This window comes from Aulonocara stuartgranti, assembly GCF_965226115.1.
Source record: "Aulonocara stuartgranti genome assembly, chromosome: 7".
NCBI lineage: Eukaryota > Metazoa > Chordata > Actinopteri > Cichliformes > Cichlidae > Aulonocara > Aulonocara stuartgranti.
In genome coordinates, this window is record NC_138945.1 from 61,922,768 (window position 1) to 61,937,609 (window position 14,842).

The window sequence follows — 14,842 nt, forward strand, 5'->3', positions numbered from 1 at the left end:
ATCTCTGTATTGCGAGTTGTTTCATCTGACCTGGAAAACTTCAGCTGCCACACTGTACTCCTGATTTTTAATACCTGTGTTTGCAAAACATGGTTCAGTTCTTAACTTTTCACAAACCCTTTTAATCCTTGTGTGAGTCAGTGCAACTTTGGATGTATGTTAGGCTCATTCATAATAATCAAGACTATTTGTTTAGCTTAAGCGCTTTCAAACAGAAACGGCTGCCAGTTATCATTGGTTCTGATTTGGACAGTCACTAATAATACAAACACCCCAACCTTTTTTTTTCCTCTTTTTTCTTTAAACACATTGCTTCCTCAAGTGAATACAGGTAAATAAGGACTGCCTACTTCCACTAGAGGGCACCCCAAGCTTTGAAAGTTTTACGCAAGCCTGCATTTTTTAGTTTTGTTCGTTTAAAGGGAAAATTTGACTATCTCAAGAATCAAGACGCAACAGGTAAGCGTTTTACTCACGTGCTCGTGCAATAAATAAATAAATCACAATGAATAAAATCATCTGTGTGCCATTAAGCCTTTAAAAAATAATTGACCTTTTCTGTGTTATTTGTGACATGAAATGTTTGGATCTGTTCGGTTTTCTGCATTAAAAATGAGTCAGTGCACTTATTATCGTGGGCATTAACACGCTCTTCAAGTCCATCCTGGCTGGATTTGGAGAGTTTTAACAGCAACTCCATCTCGCAGCTCAGTCACCTTTTCTCTTCCATAAAGGAGACTCGTTTCTGTTCGGCCTGTGCGTCGCAGTGATAAACACGGATGTAAGGTGGGGACTGACGGGCTTGTTGCTGCGCAGCTCTCAGGTCAGCTGGTCGCAGCTCAGCCACCACAGCGTGATGTGAACCAGTCTGCGTGTTGACAGCGGCACTAAAGCAGCAGAGCACAACACCAGATGCAGCCTGACGCGCGCTCGGAGCGCAGGAATGAATGGACCAGCTGCATGGTTTGTCTGGAAGTGTCTGAAGAAGCCAAGCTGCGATATTGTTGGATATTACTGAAAGCACTTTAATCAGCGACTGGTTGAAGCCCGATTTCCCAACACTTCCCTGCCTCCGGAAAAAAAGGCCTCTATATGATGAAGTTTAAGCCCAACCAGACCAGGACGTACGACGTCGAAGGGTTCAAGAGGAGAGCGGCGTGTCTGTGTTTCAAAAACGAAACAGAGGACGAGGTAAGCTGTGAAGTTAAACCATTTGTAGGAGGAGAGGGCTTTTATTAACACGCTCTATTTTTGACACAGTCCCAAATTAACCGCTGTGCCTGACAGTACAGCAGCCTGCTTTATCGCGCGTCTGGCTGACTTTCAGTGTGTGGGGAGCGCGTTCACGTGGCTCGTCTTTAATTGAGGTGCTGGGCAGAGGTGAAGGTTGGAGGGGGGCAAATATTTGACCTGTTACAGGGTGTGTGGCTGCAGCTGGCACTCAACAGGAGATCATCGTTTTTCACGTTCTTGCCAAGAAGGACATCCAGATTGCTCATAAAATCGTCCCAGTTATCTCTAACGCAGAGCAGTCTCTGCATATATTTCACAGCTATGGGCCCATAAACACCTCCTGTCATAAATAAAGTAGTGCAGAGTTTGTTTTCCAACACATCAGCTGATGCGGTTTTACTAAATCTAATTTTGCTGAGATACCTGCTACTCCTGAGGCCAGTTGGTTCTACTTTTTGATTCAAATGATGACGCAACCATAAAGCAAATGTTCTCAGCCATTTTACTCACGTGAAAGAAATGTTTGTCTTTAAATTAGAGAGCTGAATATGAGGTTTTAACGTGTTACGTGTAATCAGTCGCCTATTATTTTGTCATTCGTGGAAATGTGTAAGTATACAGCACGTGTACGTAGTGATGTATGTCATATAACAAGCACAGACATTGACTGAAACACAAATTATTATTCAGTGATGCGCCAGTTTGGATAAGAAACTTTTAAGTTTGTTAATATTACCGTTGTTTTGTGCTGGGTCTAAATGTGTCTGCCTAGTGACGCAGACTAACTCTGGGCCACATGTGATATGATGAGTAGGGGGCTGAGTGGCTGTTACAGTGTGCTAAACTCCAAGTGACCCATGAGTTGCAATTTATAGAAACAAGGTACAGCCACTTGCTACTCCCTGACAGATTTCCTTTCCTGCTCCTTGTGCCTGGGCCCCTACCAGGGGCGCCTCCAGAATTTTTTCATAGGGGTAGCCGTATGGAGGTCACCAAAAATATTGGGGTGGCACACTACAGAATTTCCAGTTTTATTTTGCTGTTTTCAAATATAGGTTACTTGAAAAATATGGCTGGCAAAGAGAGAAAGAAAAGAATTATATGCCTAGTTAGTTTCCTGCTTTTATAGTTGAGATAACTGAAAATGGGTACATATAAAAACCAAACAAGAGTTGGAAATCCATAATAATCTGTTTTAAGTGACTGACTTAAAGCCCCAACCATCGCTTTAGTGAAACAGCAGAGCTGAGCAGAAGCAGCTTATCACTTATCAGAATGGAGTTGACTTTTAAATTGAAATTTGTATATACATTTTTATTGGATAGAGGTACAGTGGGGAGATGCACCAGTTATCTGTCCGGGGACATCCCCCCACCCCCACTCAGTGGCACCTGATGTATGGTTTCACAACATATTGATACGTCATATATTTATTCATTTACTTATTTTTACATGTCCACAGCTATGTAACCACACATTTCTGTGGAAAAGTCTTGATCCGTAACTGATTTCCTTATATTATATTCCACAAAGCCTGCCTTGTCTTGAGAAAAAGTTCTCCAGGCTTTCTGAAGGTCTGTCAAAGTTTTTATTTTGACCGGTTGCATCTGGTATTGATTATTGTAATCGTATCCACACAGGCTTCCCTCTAGAGTTCAGCTGGTCCAAAATACTGCTCCTCTTGTCATTACCCGAACCCTTTCCACAGAACATATCACTCCTGTCTTTCAACAGTTTCACTGGTTTCCCTTTAATCACATTAATTTTAAGTTTCTGCTTCCTACTTGAAAAGGTGCCTATAGATAAAATGTATTCTTATTATTATTTGCTGATAAATTGTTATTTTTAGACACCAATGTAAGTATTTTACAAGCAGTGAATCCTTAATTAAGGCATTTACTGAGACAAAGGTTGCCTTTTAAATTTAGCTTCTTTTGAAAGGCATTAACACATCGTTCAGCCCGTAGAGTTTGGCCGGACTGGGATCAGACTGTAAAGATGTCGGGGTTCTGCCCACTTCAAACGCTTCCTCACTTTCCCCCGATCGTGTTTGGTGCCTGTCGGGGTCATTAACCTCCTCTCCTAAGCTCTTTGTTTTGATACAGAGAGGTAACTGCTGATCTGGTGGTTTTTGGAAAGCCTGTTGTCTGTGTGCGAGTAGCTGTGTCTGTACAAGTGCCTACGTGCTTCACATGCCGTTTGTGTGAAATTGCGCATGCATGTGTACGTTGTGTGGATTTGTGTCACTGAGGCAACTTGCGGTGTTTCTACAGTCCCCTGGACCCTGCGCGGATTCGTTTAAGATGAGATGTGTCACCTGGAATACAAAACCAGCTAAAATAATTGGCCTTCCTCTTTGTGGCTTAATGTGAGTAGCCATAGAAAGTAGAAGCCATGATGTGGAGTAAACACATACATTTGATTTTAACAAAGATTTTGGCAATGCCATGACTAAATAAATTAGCTCACTGAGCAGAGTAAATGCGTAGAGAGATGTGTCTGCTGTGGCAGAGTATGAACTTGGACATTGAAGTGACTTTTACCTTAATAACTTAGTATTTTATTCACTCATAGATATGGACAGAGTTGCACTGTTAAAAATAAATCACATGGTTTCTAGAGAGTTTGTAAATAAAGGAGCAGAGTGAGAAAGTGTTACACTCATATACACTGGGTATATATCACCCATATATATTGGGTGATAAATGACATTAAGCATTTATTACCCAAAGAGATCAGCTTTGATGATATGAAGATGTTACCATTAGGCGCTTCACAAAGTTGCTTCCATTTTGGAGCGTGAGCAGAAAGATCTTACAGAAGGGAAACCTCTGCTGTGACAGCTGTGTTTAATGTGGAAAGGGTTTATTCGACTGGCGTTTTTAACACAGGTGAGTGTTAGCCTGACTGGAGAGTGAGTTGGTTGCCCAGTGTTAAGGTTTCAGAAGGCAGTCCTACATGAACTCAATGTGGGTCAGTGATGCCGGACTGGGTTTAAGGTCAAGTAACTTCGTCATCAAAACATCAAACTGCATTGGCTGGATGGCAGTTAAAAATAGTGTGCAGCTTTAGGATATTTCTTTGGGTTAGAACGTTGATTTGTACTTCTTCAAACACAGTGGGATTAAATATAACATTTGATGTTGGTACTACTCAAAACGCTAAAGCTGGCCGTACTGTTAATAGATTCCAGATTATGAATTATCTTTCATTAAATCCACTGACAACTAAAAACAGGCCGATACATGAATCATTACATTAGTTGTTCTCATTCGTCTATTTAAATTATGTGCCAAAGACTGTGACACGCAGATCAGCATCATTCGCACAGCGCTCATGTTGCATTAAGTAAATGAAGTGAATGACTGGAATGATATGCGAGATTTTTTCGACATGCGTCTGCTGAATGACGAGCAGTTCGTTTGGCCACCGCGTCCGTGCTGACGGACGCTGAACTCGGGCATGCTGTTGCTGTGCTTTTTGCACCCCAACCTCAGTAGCAGAGGCCTGACGGAGGGCTCTCTCTCCTTGGCAGGTGCTGTTGGTGAGCAGCAGTCGCCATCCAGACCAGTGGATCGTGCCAGGAGGGGGAATGGAGCCTGATGAGGAGCCCTGTGGAGCTGCTGTCAGGGAGGTGTATGAAGAGGTGAATTGATTGTTCATTAATTAAACCCATAAAGACGTTTCTATTGTTTGCATGCATTGTTGGTTAAAGCCTAGGATCTATACAGTACTGCGCAAAGTGATGAACGACACCCCATTTCTTTATATTTTGCAATGAAAATAGGAAATAGGTGCAGTGACTTATTGAAACGTATGTGGGAATACGTGTTTTTGTTGAAGGACATTTAAAGCTCATCTTGGATGTTGACTGCCGTTCATACCGTTCTCTGTCAAGATGATCTTACACTGCTTTAATAATGTTGAAGTCCGGGCTCTGAGGGGGCAAATCCATGACTGATGGAATTTCATTGTTTGTTTTCATATCCAGGTATGATTTTACTGCACTGGCAGTATGTTTGGGTTCATTTTCATGTCATGTATTACATGGTGAATCTACCATGTTAAACAGATTGCCACTAACTGCTGTAGATACATTTTTTTAGGTGTAAAAAAGGCTGTTTTGTATTTTTCAAGCTGTGCTATCATTTTTCATAAACTAAAGAAATGCATACAAATGATTTTGTTTTTGCAAAAGGACACGAAGTGGCTAAAGATACAATTAAAAATGGGATCTTTGCTAAGTTGCCTGCTATTTGCCTTTTCTATGCTTGAATTATTCACAGGTTTGCCTTAACAAACCAAAAACTTTCATATGAAAATTATGAGGTACAAGAAGCTGACTTAAAATGAGTAAAAAAGCAACTAATGTCCAAACAAACAAACAAAGAATCCTTTGAATAAAGCCTGGAGAACTATTGGTCAAAACCACTTTTTAGTACTTGGGAATCAAAATGTAAAGAAATGAGAGGTGGCTCCAGACTTTTCCATAATCACCTCTCACGGAGACAGTGTTATTTTTCATGCAGAGCACAATATAAAAAGCAGCATTCTGAAGTTTCCTTGAGATTAGTAACCATTTTTGGCTCCATTAATACTGGAAGTGACACAAAGTTACCATAGTGTTAAAAAGTAATAAGTATAGGGAATTTTATCAGTTGTCAGCTGATAATGTTTATTGGTTTTCCAAGGAATTATCTCATTATTTAAGTGGAAGATAAATAAAAAAAATCATGACATTTCATGACTTTGAACACTGGGGGGCTAATTTCCATCTCAGTATCATATATTCTGATTGCAATGTATGCATCATGGGCTCAAAGGACAGACACATTAAACTGAAAGTGAAATCAGTAAATCTTTGTCAGAAGTGTCATCGCTGTTCACAGTACAAGTCGTTCCTGTTGTTCTACCAGCCAAAAATCCAGAACAGAAGTAGAAATATGTGGCAAGGATGCATGGATAGCCAGCTTATCATGCTGTGGTTTAAGAAAGGAGGCTGCTGGTGGCTGGCCAGATTGTTCACAGCAAAGTGAGCTGTGAGCTTCTGACATGGATAGCAGTGTGCTGACAGCTTTGAAGTATGGCAGTGACATTTAGGAAGGGGTTCCAGTTGCCCACATCCTGCGCCTCACGGAGCTGACGCAGATCAGGATAAAGGCGATTCAAAGCGGATTGAGCCTCATTTGTTAATTTTTATTTGTGCATAAATTTGTAAAGCCTTGTAGGCCGTTGTGTGCATTTTAGTGTGCTTTTTTAAAGAAGTCTGGAAGACATTACAGCAATGACCGGGATGTCTGTTATGGTTTGATACTGTAAATGATAGCTGTGTCCTAACTGTGTACTATACTTGAGCTAAGCCCCCTGTCTCGTGTTTCTGTCATTTAGACTATGTTTATGTCTACCTGGGATCATATATGACGCGAATCCAAGTGATCTCGCTGCACAGTGTGTTGAAAGGACAGTTTCACCTGAATATTTTAGATTATGACTTGTGGACAATCACTTTTAATAATGACTCTGATTTATGTGTGCAGGCTGGTGTAAAGGGAAAGCTCGGCAGACTGCTTGGGATATTCGAGGTATGTTATGAAAAATTGTAATTTGTAATCATGTCGCGATACATAGTGCTGTATAAAATCATCCTACTGCCGCACCTAGCGTTTTTGTATGTCTGTGGTCAGACAATCAACTTGTTTAGTTCATGGAGTTTCTATAAAAGAAATGGTACGGCTAATCACAGTTTTTGCCTTTTTTAATGAAGGCTTTGCACGCACTGCGTTGGTGGTTTGTCAGAAAAACATAAATTCATTTTCTCTTCATGTAAACCTTTGCAGCACAATCAAGACAGAAAGCACAGGACTTATGTCTACACCCTCGTGGTGACGGAGATGCTGGAAGACTGGGAAGACTCTGTGAACATTGGTATGCCTCTGTGTCCCTCTTTGTCTTATTATAGTATCTTATTCTAGCAGCCAAGGGGAAAAGAGTGAAAAATATTCCTGTGGTAACAAGATTTTTGAGGGGTTTTTTTGTGTTCTCCTTTTTACGGGCATCCCTCATATGCATGTTTTTTGAGATCCTGTGGTTTATTAAAAAAAACAAAAAAACAAAAGCAAGCAAAAGGTTTTAGCAACTTTTTGCATTACATGTTCTGTTTCAGGGTTGAGTTTCAGGGCTTTCAGTCTCTTAGTTCAAGATCTTGGCTTAAGATCATGCATTGGCAAGGTTTTTTTTTTTGTTTTTTTTTTGTTTTTTACCAGAATCACTTGCTCACATTAAACATGCCTCAACTAAGTGCTTAGGTTACACATTTTGATTCGCATAAATGTGAAAGGGATTATAAACTCATACATAGCATTAGTCTTCAGATAATCTACTGCCTTTGAAGGTGGCACACATAAGATGACTCCATAAGCAGAATGAAGAGGAACAAAACACAACGAGGAATGTGTAACAGCTCCACTGATTCATTTGATCTAAATCAGGGATGGCAAACTCATTTTACACCGAGGGCCACATACAGCTTTGATCTGGAATGGGGCGGAAGACTGAAACCCCTACTTCCAATCCACTTAAGGAAGTTTAACTACAATTTAAATCCCTCAGATGTCTTAATACTAAAAAAGAAGTGCAATTTCAAAAGTTTGTCGTTTAGAAAGAACTGAGATGAAGAAATGTTTCTGTTACTGTGGACCCATTGTAAAAAAACAAAACAGAAATTTCTATTGTAGATAAAAACAGGTACTTTTCGATTAATTATCTTTTACTTTGGTGTAATATGAATGGCATGGGAGCAGGTCTTTTTCAGTAGGAAATAAAGTAAAGCAGATAATAGTCCACAGTTGAAGCCATCCTTCACATTTTCCAAAACCATCAAGTGGGCTGGATTGAAATCCTTACCCGGCCGATTCTGGCTCCCGGGGATTAGGTTTGACACCCCTGATCTAAAATTCTTAACAGAACAATTGGACAATTGAACATGTCTGCCCATGTGTCTGTTTTATGGAAAACATGAATAACAGATTCATGAACTGAGTAGCAGTTTCCCAGATTATGTCTTTCACAATGGCTGTATTGTCTTTTTGCCTCTTCCTTCATCCTGTGTTGGCTGATTGTCAAAATAAAATGACATGCAACTGTGCTCATAACTTTCCGCAGTGCAGTTCAACACTTCATTTAGCTGTAGATTTTATTTTTATTTTTTCACAAATTCAGCCTGAATTGTAAATAAACTGGTTTAAATTGATTTATATTAGCATACCTGTTCAACTGCTCATTAATGCTCATCTAATCAACCAATCAGATGGCAGCAACCAAGTGCATTTAGGCACGTGGGCATGGTCAGGATGACCTGCTGAAGTTCAAACCGAGCATCAGAATAGGGAGCTAACGTGATTTTTTTTTTGAATGTATCGTGGTTGTTGGTGTCAGGTGGATCTGAGTATTTCAGAAGCTGCTGATCTGCTGGGATTGTTCCACACAGCCATCTCTAGACTTTACAGCTAAAAAGTGGCACTCAGCCAGTCAGCTAAGAACAGAAAAGGCTACAATTCACTCAGGTTCACCAAAAGTAGACAACATGAGATTGGAAAAACATCTGGTCTGATGAGTCTTAATTTCTGCGGGCAGCAGGGTCAAAATTTGACATGAACGCCTTGAAAGCACTGATCCATTCTACCTTGTGTCAGCAGTTCAAGCTGCTGCTGGTGGTGTAAATGTGTGGGAGCTATTTCCTCATCACGTTTACCCCTTGATACCAACTGAGCATCGTTTGAATCAATGCCACAAAGGGTTTAGGCAGTTCTGAAGACAAAGGGGGTCCAGCCTGGTACTAGCCTGGTGTGACTGATAAAGTTGCTGGTGGGTGTATGTTGTGATTACATGTGATAGGTTTGTAGCTTGAACCCATCCGCTGGAACGTTGAAGACAATATAATTACACTGCTAAGCAAGACACAAATAGGCAAAGTTCTTCATGTTACTCGTGCACGGGAGAGACCGGACAGAGCGCCGTCCCTTCGCTTGACCCCAGTCGCTCTCGTCCGTCCTCCCGTACCACTGTCCTTTTATTGAGGTTACATGAATATGCATAGGTTCATTAACATACGACGTCTACATACAAACAAAGAGTACCTTGCCTGTGTGTGTGTGTGTGTGTGTGTGTGTGTGTGTGTGTGTGTGTGTGTGTGTGTGTGTGTGTGTGTGTTGCTGATCAAAGGGTCAAACATCCTTGGTCAGGAAGAGGGTAGACTAGACCCCCCCCCCGGTGAGGAAGTCCAGCAGTTCATCTAAACAGAAAAGCACTTAGACTAGAACAGACGTAGCTACGTTAATCCTACCATAAAACAATTAAGACAAGGTACGAACTTTCCCATGCTCCCAGGATATGGGTGTGCATTCTAGTGTGGGATACACACCAAGCCTCTGTAGCCTGTTAAAGATCACACAACTTATCACTACACAATTGATTATACACCTCTAAGCATCTATGGTTAAATATTTCTAAGCATAAATGACAATCAACAATACAAACTCTAACAACATGTAGGTCAGACATTAAGTATGCTCGAATGGAGATCTCTAATATAGCAAGCGGTTCGTTACACGTCGCCAATATCTATGTTGACTTTAAGTTAACATAGAATGTTTTTCTAAACTGTAACGCATATAAGGTGGATGTACATGTTTAGATATGTTTTCATGGATGTTTTCACTGTCTGATATTTTAAATGGAATACCCTTTCCCGGGATTGAGTAACTTGTAAACTATTTCTAACTGGACTGGAAAATGTGGTTGTGGCCGTTTACTCCCTTCACCCACAGAAGTAAGAGTTCAGCCTGTTCATAAGGGGGAGGAGTGTTTGCTGTGCCCAGCTGTTTTCCAGTTATCATCACTGACCACAGCAGCCCCCCTTACTTGTCCTCTTTTGCCCTACACGAGGGTTGCGACTGAACAGACAGGGTTTACTACTACAGGTTGAATTGACTCCCTCGCCTCCTTAAATGCTGGTAGTGGTGGCACTCTTCAGGGTGCCAACATGAAGTGAAGGCATCCTCCTCCTCATTATCACACCAGGCTCCAGTTATCACAGAGCATGGCAAATCCCTTTAGCAAAGTGCTGGAATTGAATGGGAGGAGATGAGTTTGAATAAAGTATAAATAACTTCCAGCTGTCGCTTTGCTGGACAGATCATTTTTATGGAAGATACTTTTTTTAGGGTTTAGGGCTGTCTGAAGTATGCCCATGTCCACACCGACACCCACTGGTGCCATGACATGCACAGTTTATTTTTGTGTGTGGTGAATAAAATGATCCTTTTGTCATCCTTTCATTCAGCAGTCTCACTCAGCGCTTATTCAGGCTCTCTGTGACAAATTATACAATGTTTGCTTAATGGTGGCATGCCCTTTGGAGCATTTTAAATACAATTAACACACAGTGTGGTTTGCTTTGTGGATATTAGTATCCAAAATTTGTTCAAGAAGTCTTTGCTAAGTTTAAAAATACTATTATATTTCTATGTTTGCACCTATGGACTGGGTCCAGTCTGAGTCTCCTTCATTTTCAATCTCATGCATTTTGAGCACTACCTGACCCTAATCATCTAAACACTGAGTCATTGCAGTACGCACACTCCTTTCCTTAATCTTTGCCACAGCTAGTTCCTGCTAACTCTGCTTTGTTTGTATGTTGGATACTTTGCCCTTTCCTGTTTTCTGCCTTGTGCCTTTTTTGGATTTGTTTGTTACGCTTATTTCCTGTGTACGACCCATAGTGCTCAAATCAAGAGCTTCATTATGGGCCTTTTATCTTTTTTTTTCTTTCTGATTTGCACCTCATCTTCTCCACTGTGCAAGTTATTTTCACTGTATTGCCCTAAGAAATGTTTTAGTTGCTTAAATGCATTTGAAGGACACGGAAGAGAGGAGGTTTGTCTGAGGAGCAATTATCTAGGATTCACCGGTGTATCATTGTGTATCTTTCTCTGAAGAGTTTTTACCTGCTACCAGTTAAACTTCTGGGGTATTGATCTGGTCAGTTAAGTAAATGGATTCTTCAAAGCGCTCTATACAACATGCCACATTCACCCATACACATCCATTCTCACAAGCACTTTCTCTATACTTAGTGCTTTCTAACTACATTCACACTTCGATGGATGCATCGGAGAGCAACTTGAGGTTAGTATCTTGCCCAAGGATACTTGGCATGCAGACTTGGAGGAGCCAGGGATCGAACCACCAACCTTCCGATCAGTAGGTGCTCTACCTCCTGAGCTACAGCCACTCTGCTGCTTTGGTGTTATTGAAATTAATAACTAGAGGTAAACTAGAGGGGCAACAATGAGACAACTAACAAAACAGGAATGATCCACATTCTTTCCCTCCATTGGCTAGGGTCAGTATCACTACCGGCAGCATGCGGTGATGCCTGGACTCGGACTCTACAGAAGTTTCCCATGTAGTCCAAATCTCCTAGAGGGAGATCCCATCAGCAGGACCAGTATCTGTTCCTTTATGAACAGGATGGAGCTTTACCTGACTTCCAGCAGGTGACTGGTGTAAATACCTTTGACTAAACAATCAGAAACAGACTTCAACATTGTCTAGTGGACCCTGCGCTCACTGCCTGCCATTGTGGAGCCCAACTGGCATTTACAAGAATTGGCTGGTCCACCAGGTCTGCAGAAGCTGTGGAGAGCGTTATGCTACCTTTAACATTGTTTAACATGATTGATTTAGTGGTGGGTTAGTGAAAGTGTGGAGAGGCTTATCCATGGAGGGACACACAGAGCTCTATGGGGTAGGCAACAGCACCCTGACCATTAGATATTGGGATTATATTCATTGTCAAACCCAATGCTGGTGCAGCGGGTCAGGGTTCCTCATGGTGTAATAGTAAGAGTATGCAGGCAGTTCCTGGTGGACGAAGGAACTGATACATGTTACTGGGCCCCATGCTTGTCTGACCTAAATCCACTCGAACACTTGTGGGACATTATGTTTCGATCCATCCGATGCTGCCAGGTTGCATCTCAGACTGTGCAGGAGCTCAGTGATGTGCTGGTCCAACTTGTGAGAAGATCCCCCTGGACACCATCTGTTGTGCACACATTATCAGGCATGCATACAAGCATGTGGGGGCCATACAAATTACGGAGTTCTATTTTGAGGTGCTGCAGTGACATTTCGGGAAAATAGACTAGCATGCTGTAGAATCTTTTCACTTTGATGTGGGGGTGTCTTGAATTGAGCCCTCTGTACGTTGATAATTTTCATTTCCATCAAACGATATGGCATGCTTTCGTTCCTAACACATTACCCAGTCCATATCAGTATAGATGTGCGGCATGATTTATTTTTTTTTCTCTGATGTGTTTTCAGAGTGTTCTTTAATATTTTTTAAAAGTATATAGCTCACCAAGATCATAACATGATATCAACTGCCTTAAAATGACAGTTGTGAAACAAAGATGTGTCATTTTGCTAACAGCCTGTTGCCTCATCTCTCTCCTCATCTTTCTTCCTCTCCTCCTGTGATCACATTTCTGATGGGAGGGACCAAGATGCAAGGAGATGAGGAAAGGAATCGAGGATGTGCCAACTGAGAAATGAGCAGAAGGGATGGACGAGCTTATGGTTTCCTGTGACCTAATATCTGAAATGTTGTAATCATATGCTGAGAAATGTTTTGTTTCTTGTTCCTTGTTTAGATTACCTTAATCAAGACCTTATTGTGATCTTTTACGAATATTTATCAATATCATATTAGCAGTTATGCATCTATCAGGATGGACGTGTTACGGACTTAAAACAATTTCCCACACATTGTATTGAAGTGTCATTAAGCACAACACTGATTGTGTGAGCCACATGCAAACAATTCAACTTTACTTGAATCTCTTCACAGGAAGGAAGAGGAAGTGGTTCAAGGTCGATGAAGCCATAAGGGTGCTGCAGAGCCACAAGCCTGTCCATGCAGAGTACCTACACAGACTTAAGGGCACCTGTAATCCCACCTGCACTCCCATGTGTGGCCCAGCTAACGGCAATGGCCTGAGCTCCCACATGACAGATGATGACGCACCCCACTATGTTGTTTGCTCCACACACTGCTCAGACCTAGTCAGCAGATAGGAGCCATAATGGCAGAGAGCAGGTCTTCTGAGAGGAAATGAATTTTCAGCTGAACTTCTTGAGACTGATTTGAAGTGACACTGAAAAAGTTTTTCAAATGTATTTAAGACTTTTTTTTAATGTATTATTTTTTTTTTTAAATTCCTGTAAAGCATTTCCTTTTCAATTTTAGGCAGACTGCAGTGCACTGATTATGCAATATAAAGGCCTGTTTAGTCTTAGATGTTGTATATTTGACTGGCGGCACACACTGTGTGCTGGTGATTTCCTGGAGGCGGTATGGGGAAGTGTTGGCTCCTGGAGGAAGCCTTATTCCCACAGTGACTCAGTGCCAAACAATGTGCAAGATGTTTGAAAAAGAGTAGCTACAAGTCTATGGATGGACTTTACAAACTGCTACCTTGGGAAGTTTGTAAGGAATTCTGCTAAATTCTGCAGCAAGCGTGGACAGCATTGTTATTACTTCCTCAGCGCACACAGTATCATCTCTAAGCACTAGTGACACTGAACAAGCCTTAAATCATGTGTGTATATATTTGAATGCTGTCAATGTGAGTGAAAACTGAGTAAATTAGAGAAAAACTTCTATATAGTGAACTGAATCAAACATGAAATGGCACATATCCTCAGAAAAACTATAATCTAGTGCATTATAGCAAATGTTTTATATAGTGTATCTGCAGAGATGCCTTAGAAGAGTCTGACAAATGCTGCACAAAGTCTCCCATTAAGTGCCTTCATAAACACAAAGTAAATGAACAGAACAAATCAAGCCTTATACATGCTGTCAAAACAACCCAGTTTTTGGAAGCTGGGCTCCATAGGACATTAAGAAAAATGTGGGTTTGCTTTTACGACAGAGGGTGCACAGTGACTGAATTTATGTTCCGCTGGGAAACATGGACCGAAAAGTATGACAGGAATTATGGTCGCCTGATTCTATTTGATGCTTTGCTTTAAACTTTAATCCAGTTTCTTCACAAGTTAATATTATTGTTTTTATTTATTGTTAGTCTTAGTGTTTGGACTATACCATTAATACCAGGCTGTAGACTACTCCCCCTGGTGGCAATGGTACAGTCCAACCACAAGCACAAAGCATAGAAATGGAAAATTAAGTATGCAAAGAAGGAAAAAAACTGAAGCAAACCCCCAAACGTGCACAGTTAAAAATCAAACTGAGAGTCGTTTATTTTTGGAGAAATAAACTGTGGATCGTGGAAATCCGTTTCTTTATGTGATTATTTTTTGATGGTGCTTGCTTCAAAGCGTTGTATTGTGCATGGAAGTCCTTTAACACCTAGGGGAAAAAAAGCTCAAATATGGTCATAATTCAACTTCCTAGGCTACCATTGGCAGGAAAGCCCATCTAACATCTTTCCTCATTGTCCATGTGTGACTGGGGTATTCTATTGTGTGCAAAATATTTAAATAAACACCGTTTAAAGATAATTACTATTGTGACAGA

General features: G+C 41.0%; 1 protein-coding gene across 1 annotated transcript; it reads left to right on the forward strand.

Annotated features, from left to right (window-relative positions):
• Positions 1 to 380: 380 nt before the first annotated feature.
• On the forward strand, positions 381 to 14,826 carry nudt4a (nudix (nucleoside diphosphate linked moiety X)-type motif 4a). The gene is made up of 6 exons (XM_082539060.1): positions 381 to 459; positions 735 to 1,191; positions 4,769 to 4,879; positions 6,771 to 6,815; positions 7,071 to 7,158; positions 13,148 to 14,826. The coding sequence occupies exons 2-6, from the start codon at positions 1,093 to 1,095 to the stop codon at positions 13,372 to 13,374; spliced, it is 570 nt and encodes a 189-aa protein (XP_082395186.1). The 5' UTR covers positions 381 to 459; positions 735 to 1,092; the 3' UTR covers positions 13,375 to 14,826.
• Positions 14,827 to 14,842: the final 16 nt, after the last annotated feature.

Excerpts from the sequence above, each read along its gene's own strand:
- nudt4a (XM_082539060.1), top strand. The coding sequence starts at position 1,093 with ATGATGAAGTTTAAGCCCAACCAGACCAGGACGTACGACGTCGAAGGG. Across the intron at positions 1,192-4,768 it reads AAAACGAAACAGAGGACGAG|GTGCTGTTGGTGAGCAGCAG; the intron begins GTAAGCTGTGAA and ends TCTCCTTGGCAG. Across the intron at positions 6,816-7,070 it reads GACTGCTTGGGATATTCGAG|CACAATCAAGACAGAAAGCA; the intron begins GTATGTTATGAA and ends AAACCTTTGCAG.